The sequence below is a fragment of the Triticum aestivum genome, chromosome 6D (assembly GCF_018294505.1).
Source record: "Triticum aestivum cultivar Chinese Spring chromosome 6D, IWGSC CS RefSeq v2.1, whole genome shotgun sequence".
NCBI classification, from domain to species: domain Eukaryota; kingdom Viridiplantae; phylum Streptophyta; class Magnoliopsida; order Poales; family Poaceae; genus Triticum; species Triticum aestivum.
In genome coordinates this window covers 407,679,578-407,689,066 of record NC_057811.1, presented here as the reverse complement: position 1 = coordinate 407,689,066, position 9,489 = coordinate 407,679,578, and the positions used below count along the sequence as shown (strand labels likewise).

General features: G+C 48.7%; 1 protein-coding gene across 1 annotated transcript; it reads left to right on the top strand.

The window, feature by feature from the left end:
• The first annotated feature begins 5,340 nt into the window (after positions 1-5,340).
• LOC123145423 (glutamine synthetase) lies at positions 5,341-8,996 on the top strand. The gene is made up of 11 exons (XM_044564830.1): positions 5,341-5,508; positions 6,319-6,358; positions 6,540-6,643; positions 6,766-6,814; positions 7,242-7,348; positions 7,465-7,552; positions 7,646-7,774; positions 7,869-7,943; positions 8,056-8,147; positions 8,239-8,398; positions 8,500-8,996. Exons 1-11 carry the CDS (start codon positions 5,435-5,437, stop codon positions 8,650-8,652), a joined length of 1,071 nt encoding a protein of 356 aa, XP_044420765.1. The 5' UTR covers positions 5,341-5,434; the 3' UTR covers positions 8,653-8,996.
• The last annotated feature ends 493 nt before the right edge of the window (positions 8,997-9,489 follow it).

The following is a 9,489-nucleotide window of genomic DNA, read 5'->3' as shown; positions in this document are numbered from 1 at the left end:
ACTCGATTCAACTAAAGTTGGAGAAACAGACACCCACTAGCCACTTGTGTGCGAAGCACGGCGGTAGAACCAGTCTCATGAACGCGGTCATGTAATATCGGTCTGGGCCGCTTCATCCAATAATACCGCCGAATCAAAGTATGACATGACGGTAAGCAGTATGACTATTATCGCCCATGACTCTTTGTGTTCTACTCGTGCATATAACATCTACGCATAGACCTGACTCGGATGCCACTGTTGGGGAACGTAGTATTTCAAAAAAATTGCCTACGATCACGCAAGATCTATCTAGGAGAAGCATAGCAACGAGCGGGGAGAGTGTGTCTACGTACCCTCGTAGACCGAAAGCGGAAGCATTTAGTAACGCGGTTGATGTAGTCGAATGTCTTCGCGATCCAACCGATCCAAGTACCGAACGCACGGCACCTCCGCGATCTGCACACGTTCAGCTCGGTGACGTCCCTCGAACTCTTGATCCATTTGAGGCCGAGAGAGAGTTTCGTCAGCACGATGGCTTGGTGACGGTGATGATGAAGTTACCGGCGGAGGGCTTCGCCTAAGCACTACGACGATATGACCGAGGTGTTGAACTATGGAGGGGGGTACTGCACACGGCTAAGCGATTGTCTGTTGTGCCTTTGGGGTGCCCCTGCCACCGTATATAAAGGAGGGGAGGAGGAGGCCGGCCAACAAGGGGCGCGCCAGGGAGAGGGGAGTCCTACTAGTACTCCAGTCCTAGTAGGATTCGGCCCCACCCTTTTTTTCCTTCTACCGGAGGGGGAAAAGGGGAAGGAGAGGGAGTGGGAGAAGGAAAGGGGGTTGGCGCCCCCTTCCCAAGTCTAATTCGTCTCCTCCCTTGTGGGGGGCGCACCAGCCCCTTATGGGCTGGTTAGCCTCCCTCCTATGGCCCATAAGGCCCATATCTTTCCCCGGGGGTTCCGGTAACCTCCCGGTACTCCGGAAAAATGCCCGAATCACTCGGAACCATTCCGATGTCCAAATGCAACCTTCCAATATATGAATATTTACCTCTCGACCATTTTGTGACTCCTCGTCATGTCCGTGATCTCATCCGGGACTCCGAAAAAACTTCGGTACATCAAATCACATAACTCATAATACAAATCGTCATCGAACGTTAAGCGTGCGGACCCTACGGGTTCGAGAACTATGTAGACATGTCCGAGACACATCTCCGGTCAATAACCAATAGCGGAACCTGGATGCTCATATTGGCTCCTACATATTCTACGAAGATCTTTATCGGTCAAACCGCATAACAACGTACGTTGTTCCCTTTGTCATCGGTATGTTACTTGCCCGAGATTCGATCGTCGGTATCATCATACCTAGTTCAATCTCGTTGCCGGCAAGTCTCTTTACTTGTTCCGTAATGCATCATCCCGCAACTAACTCATTAGTCACATTGCTTGCAAGGCTTATAGTGATGATCATTACCGAGAGGGCCCAGAGATACATCTCCGATACTCGGAGTGACAAATCCTAATCTCGATTTATGCCAACTCAACAAACACCATCGGAGACACCTGTAGAGCATCTTTATAATCACCCAGTTACGTTGAGACGTTTGATAGCACACAAGGTGTTCCTCCGGTATTCGGGAGTTGCATAATCTCATAGTGAGAGGAACATGTATAAGTCATGAAGAAAGCAATAGCAATAAAACTAAACGATCATTATGCTAAGCTAACAGATGGGTCTTGTCCATCACATCATTCTCTAATGATGTGATCACGTTCATCAAATGACAACACATGTCTATGGCTAGGAAACTTAACCATCTTTGATTAACGAGCTAGTCAAGTAGAGGCATACTATGGACACTCTGTTTTGTCTATGTATTCACACATGTATCAAGTTTCCGGTTAATACAATTCTAGCATGAATAATAAACATTTATCATGATATAAGGAAATATAAATAACAACTTTATTATTGCCTCTAGGGCATATTTCCTTCAACAACCCACCGGTGAATGTTACAAGATACTACCTAGGTGATGGTATCTATTCTCAGTGGACCATTATTGTGAAGACAAACCCCAACCCCGTCGGAGAGAAAAGCAAAAGATTTTCCCAAGAGAAAAAGAGTGCTAGGAAGGACGTCGAGCGTGCCTTTGGTGTTTTGCAATCTCGATGGGGCATCGTTCGGTATCCTGCTAGGACTTGGAGGATGAAGAAGCTGTGGGAGGTGATGACTGCTTGTATGATCATGCATAATATGATCGTAGAAGATGAGCGTCCGAAAGGTATCTATGATCAAGGGTTTCAGTTTCAGGGTGAGAATGTTGTGCCTGAGCATGGAGGAGTGGCAACATTTGAACAGTTCACTCAATTGTCGTCATGACATGTGTGATTGTTAAACTCACATGCAATTGCAAAATGATTTCGTTGAGTATATGTGAGCTCATGTTAGCAACCAATAGATGTATCTTTTTTATTGGGCTTGCAAAACTATGTGACACTATTTTTTTATTCGGCTTGTAAAACTATGCTATTTATTTGGTTTGAAACTATATGTTTGCTTGTGAAAATTTGTGCATATTTGTTGAAAAAGGGCAGCCAGATGTCCACGCCGGCAAATATGGGTCGGCGCCTTAGGCGCACTGTCGACCCAAATCTCAAACCTAGCGGACGCCGAGCGGGCGACCGACCCAAACGGACAAAAGCGCCGTCCGTTTGGGTCGGCGTGTTGAAGTTGCTCTAAGACCAACCCTTTTGGCGGAGTGTTCAGAGACAAAGCTGAAGTAAACGTGCATTAGAAATGTACCCAGTGAAAATAGAGATACATTTTCATGTCTGATACTCCTTCCATCCCATAATGTAATGCGTATCCAACCGAGGCTCATAAACTCTACTCTGCCCAAGATTATTGCAAAAACCATCTATATTTACAATATCAAATATATACCATGTGAAGATATATTTCATGCTGAATCCAATGATGTTGATTCTGGTATTCTGGATGCTGATTAGTTTCTCTATAAACTTGGTCAAAGATTACAATATTTGACTTTGAAGGGACGGAGAGGGTATTATTTTGGATGCATTATTCCCTCCGCTCTAGCGCACTTGACATCGACCTCACTTGGGAGTGATTACAAGGTGGAAGTGTTGACTCCACCAAAATATGAGAACTCGACAGAGCGGTTAGGATCACGCGATGGGGCCACCGTCTACATGTGAGTGTTAATGGTGGCGGGGTCAAGAGGAACAAGCAAAATATTAAAATGAAAAGTTGAGTAATATAGATATATGTATTTCTTGGTTTTCCTCCTCCTAAAATCAGAGTCATGGCAAATCCTTCTCCTTCCTTCTCGATCTTCTTCTTTTTCTTTCTTCTTCTTCCTCTTTCTTCAAGATATATGATTTTCATATATGTTTGTATCGGTTTGAAAATTATCTCATTGGTTACATTGGCCCTCACATTTTCATATTACTACCATGTTTTTTTTACTTACAACGGAGATGTAGTTGAAGGTGCTAGTGGACAAAAAGGCGGAAGCATCGGCACCACCGAGGTAGAAGACCTCCATTTAGCGATTAGGATCATGACGTTGAGCCACCGACTGATCGATGATGACAATGGAGCTGAGAGAAACGAATAAAATATAAAATGCGACCAAGATTTCATGGTCAATCCTTCTTCCTCCTTCTCGACATCTTCTTCCTAGCGTCATCACCGTTGCCTTCTTAGTCCAACCTGGCATCATAGGCACCGCATTCTTAGGCTCGCCGTATAGGGGCCAATCCTTCTTCCTTCTCAGCCATCTTCTTCCTTTCATCATCACCGCCTCATCCTCAGTCCAGCCTTGCATCATAGCTAGGCACCGCCTTCTCAGGCTTGTCATATATGGGCCTTTGGCTTCGATGAACGCTCCAACCATAGCCGCCCTAAACCCTGACCCCTAACTCTGATGGGGTCTCCTCTTCGGGACCAACACATTCACACGTGGTTTCCTCTCAGCTCTGTCGGCACCCTCGGCAAATTTAGCGTTCTTGCAACCCTAACCGAAGCCGATGGAACCCAAATATTTTTTCACCACAACAAAGGAAAAAAGAGAGGCAATCAGCTGAATAATAATATATTTTTTTCAAAATAGCTGAATAATAATATCAAATGCAACCTTTCATATATATCGCTTGGGATAAGTAACCGATTGGGGCAGATACCCACACCGAATGAGCAGCCGGCATGCCAACCAAGATTCACATCAATCAAACTTGGAAAGATAAGATCCTCGGCACTGAATGCGCAAATGGGTCACGTGTGTGCTGCCGTCGCACCAGTTCATACCTCAGCTTTTTTTTCCTAAACCGGCGATCGATTCACCGCACCTTTCCTTTTTGCTCACCTCACGTGCGCTCCACCTCGTCATTTCCCCTCCTCGTGGCTCTTGCGGTTACAAACCCCGATTTTGGGGTAATTTTGGGCTTTTCAAAAAGCACACCGCCGGAGAAAAGATTCTCCCGTGTTTCAAACGTGGTTCTCCGGAGTAATATAAGGAAAAAAACAATGAAAGCACTGGACGAATTAAAATTTTGCTGGTGAGTCGCTTCCTTCTTTGCACCTCAATAAATCTGCAAGAATTTATGTGTGCACGCAGAAATGCGCGAGATTCCCTGGCGGGTGAAGATTCTCTGAATCTGCACCCCCACTCCCACTGGCGCATGAGGTGGGCAGCATTAGGTGGTAGCATGATTAAATTCCAGCAAATATTCAATCAATCTATTCCAGCTTTGGACTCCTCTCCAGCTCCAAAGCAAAACGTTGAAAAATAAAAGAAAGAAAAAACCTCCTTTACTTTACTTTACCCCTATGCTCGGAACTGATAATCAATCTCCCATCAGCACCACACCATCGACAAAGCTGCCGCCCGCAACGCATAAAATATTTTATTCACCTTTTTCCATCAACAAACAACCCCCCGTTTTTTCAGACTCCGTACTCCGTACCGTACGGCTGACAGCCGGGCCCATGCGCCGCGTCGGACCCGCTGGTCATCGTCGTGGGAGCGCCGGCAGCAGGTGCGGGGGACGTAACATCGCGCACCTACCCCCGGCCGATCGATCGATCGAACAAACTACTTATACCGGAAATAAAATATTTTCTTATTATCCGAGCCCGCGAAGGAGACGTCGCCACGGCGGAGTCCGCAGAGATAAACATATCTTTCTGAGAGAAAGTTGGTCGAGAACCCCGCACGTATAGCGGCGGTACACGGATACGCACTGCGCGCAACGGGTTTGGTTTGCCTGTAGCTCCTGCCGGGTGCGTGCGTGCTGGGTCGTCGCCATTATATAGCCGCCCTCCCGATCTCCCCTTGGACTCGCACCACCCCCACCCCACCCCACCCCACCCCACCCGCCTTCCTTCCTCCGCGACTCTGCGCGCCCTCAGTCAGCCGGCCATGGCGCTCCTCACCGATCTCCTCAACCTCGACCTCACCGACTCCACGGAGAAGATCATCGCCGAGTACATATGGTACGTCCTCCTCCCTTCCCCCGGACGACGGGGCTTCGGCCGTTCCTTCGCTGCGTCCGCGTTGGCCGCCGGCCGGGACCGCGCGGGCTCATCATGCCGCCGCCGCCGGCTGGTTCGCGGAGAGGAGGAGGGATCGCTCGGGGGACTGGGTTTTTTCTCTCGATGCTAAATTCATGGGGCCGTCGTCGTAGTTTGCGCTGTCGCGGGGATTCGTCCTAGTGTTTATTTTTTTATTTAATCAAACGCTTTTCGCCCTCGCGATCCCGTGGGTGCAGGAGCGGCGGTGCTCGCTCGTGTGGGTGGTAAACGCCACCTTTTTCTCTTGTTCAGTTCAGTTCCGTCCCGTTCCGTTCGGTTCCGTTCAGAGAGAGTTGGGAAATACACTAGGTTTTTGGCATGGCAGCGCGACGAGAAGAGGTTTTTGGTTTTTTGGTGGCGATTTATCACTCCCCATCACCCTTCCGGATATGCGCAACGCGAGGATGGATGTGCCACTGCCATATTCGTACCGGCAGTACGTTTTGTCCTGTTGGGGGAGAATCTCTGCGGTGGCATCCTCTGCCCCCCGGTCCCTCCCCTGCGCAACATGGCCCCGGCCCGGCGCGGCCAGATGCTCTTTTCCACTCCATGAATTTCCCACACGCGAGCTTTCGATCTTCACCATGTCGGAACCGAGGCCAATACCCATATTTTCACTGTGCCCGGCAAAAAACCGCGGTGAACAGTACAAAACACGCGGTCATGAGTTTTGCTTCTGTGGGCTGTTTCTGCTGGTATATTCACCGTCAATTTATTTTGGATTTATTGCAGGATCGGCGGATCTGGCATGGATCTCAGGAGCAAAGCCAGGGTAAGATACAGATGCAGATTCCACACCCTCCCCGGCCGGCATGGATCCCATGACCCTCCTTGCCGTGTCCTATCACTTTTCTTATCCACTACTGAGCTGTTCTTGTGCTTATATATCAGAGGTTGTGAGATTCCCTTTGGTTAACTGTGTGAATTTACTGTTGTTGCTCTGGTTGGTGCAGACCCTCCCCGGCCCGGTCACCGACCCCAGCAAGCTGCCCAAGTGGAACTACGACGGCTCCAGCACCGGCCAGGCCCCCGGCGAGGACAGCGAGGTCATCCTGTAGTAAGTGCCATTTGTCACGCCACTCCAAAGCTATTTACCTCTGTGAAGGGCAATTCCATCTTTTTTACTTTGGACCCAAGGAGTAATTTTTGTTTCCCTTGGGGCATGTGCCTTTGCTGCAGCCCACAGGCCATCTTCAAGGACCCGTTCAGGAAGGGCAACAACATCCTTGTAAGTGACCACCCCACTCATGTAATAGACTGTAGCACTACCACCGTGCAAGTGATCTGCACCTGTAGGCTCTAGTGTGGTAGTATTTGTCACTGCAGTTGATCGATCTAGCTCCTCTGGTCAACTAGGAGAGAGCAACGAGTTCCATTAAGAGGGGATATCAACTTAAACATCTTCTGATGCAGAATTTGAATGATTTTGGTCCAGTATTCTTTAGCTGCTACTACTCCTATTTCTGACGCAAATTGTATCCTAGTCAAGGATCCCTCAGGGTTCTGAATTTTTTTGTAGATATTTTTGGTTATTAGGTGTGCTTGTCTGGTCTACCTAACTAGTACAGTGCAGTAGAGAGGGAATCCAATGATCATCATCTTGTCAACATCCTTAGTAATCAAGATCCCCTTTACTAAATTCGAACCACTTGCAGGTCATGTGCGATTGCTACACCCCAGCTGGAGTGCCAATCCCCACCAACAAGAGATACAACGCTGCCAAGATCTTTAGCAACCCTGATGTTGCCAAGGAGGAGCCATGGTATATATAAAAATAACACACGAACTTGATCGATGATTACGAACACTAAAAAATAATGATCTAGTAACTGTTTTATGATGATTGATTGACTGGTCGTGTTGTTTTTGCGATGATAGGTACGGTATCGAGCAGGAGTACACCCTCCTACAGAAGGACATCAACTGGCCTCTCGGCTGGCCTGTTGGTGGATTCCCTGGTCCTCAGGTACGTCTCTTTCGGCTTGACCGACTGAATTTGGACTCTTGGCCCTAATTTTGGTGAAGTGTGCACTTACCAATCTCTTCTTTATGTGTGTAGGGTCCTTACTACTGTAGTATTGGTGCTGACAAGTCGTTTGGGCGTGACATAGTTGACTCCCACTACAAGGCCTGCCTCTTTGCCGGCGTCAACATCAGTGGCATCAACGGCGAGGTCATGCCCGGACAGGTGAAACACCGCTACAACACAGGACATTCCTATTTTCTGTATCTTGGAGAATTACTGTCTGTCTGACCATGGTAGAATTATGTTTGGTTTTCAGTGGGAGTTCCAAGTTGGCCCGACTGTCGGCATCTCTGCTGGTGACCAAGTGTGGGTTGCTCGCTACCTTCTTGAGGTAATGATAATAGTCATGTGATCTTATTCTGATAAGGGAGGCCTTTTGTGATGGAAGGACATCGTGTTCGGTTAAAATTCTTGTGATTAAATGGTGCTCTCCCTTTCTTCAGAGGATCACTGAGATCGCCGGAGTTGTCGTCACATTTGACCCCAAGCCCATCCCAGGCGACTGGAACGGTGCTGGTGCTCACACAAACTACAGGTAATTGAGATGAGATACTCGAACAGATCGATATGATCCGTTCATCTTGCCGTGCTATTTTGCTGATCACGAACGACTCTGCTGCATTCAGTACCGAGTCGATGAGGAAGGACGGCGGGTTCAAGGTCATCGTGGACGCTGTCGAGAAGCTCAAGCTGAAGCACAAGGAGCACATCGCCGCCTACGGCGAGGGCAACGAGCGCCGTCTCACCGGCAAGCACGAAACCGCCGACATCAACACCTTCAGCTGGGTACGCGCCCCTCGCCTTCTAGTTCTGAATCATCTGAATGGCTGAATCTTTCCATATCTCGTTACTCCGACAGTGGTTCTAAACACCATCTTGTTCCGCAGGGTGTCGCGAACCGTGGCGCGTCGGTGCGCGTGGGACGGGAGACGGAGCAGAACGGCAAGGGCTACTTCGAGGACCGCCGGCCGGCGTCCAACATGGACCCCTACGTGGTCACCTCCATGATCGCCGAGACCACCATCCTGTGGAAGCCCTGAAGCCGAGCAGCGCCGACCGCCGTGCGATGATCAGTGATGGGTTGGGTTTGGTGGTGGCCACTGGAGGATTTGGACGAAATTCTTCCAAGATATTTCCGTTTCCGTTTGGTTGCATACTACGCGTAGTCCGCTTAGGTAGGTCACATCGTCGTCGTCGTCTGTCATCAGGGTGTCTGGTCTCTCTTCTCGTCTTTGGGTGGGTGGGTGGGTGGTGGCTAGAGGCGTGTCAAACACACAAGACTACTATTGATTGTTTTCCCTTGCCGTCTGGGTGCCCTGGTCTCGTGTAATCATCAATTGATATGGTAATAAAATGGTCCGTACCGCTGCCGTGGTACCACGCACGCCGCTTGTCTCATGCTACGGATGGACGGATGGTATTAGTGCTCATAATCATGCAACTTTGTGTAAAGCGGTTGTTGCGCTTCCAATGGTCGTGGATGAAGCTTAAATGACGCTAGACCATTAGTGCGCCAAGAGTGGGGAGCTACATTATCATACCATGGGATCGCTTTTCCTGAATTTCTAGTACTACTATAAATCGATAGATTCTACTAACAATTACTTTTCTTTCAAGACAATTATATAAGAAAAAGACAGTGTGATGGTAATTGGTTTGGTTTTCAAGGCGGTAGAGTGATAGGGAAAGAGAGCGCTCGGCTCAGCTGATAAGGGATGGGGACGCTGGCGTACCGGAAAAGCCTCGGCAGCATGCTCGTCCCGTAGCACAGCGAATCAATCAATCAGAGATTGCGATAAGCCTGCACGTTGCTCATCCGGTACAGTGCACGCGCTTTTGGCCCCCATGAATGGTGTCCCACAGGGCCGCGACTACAA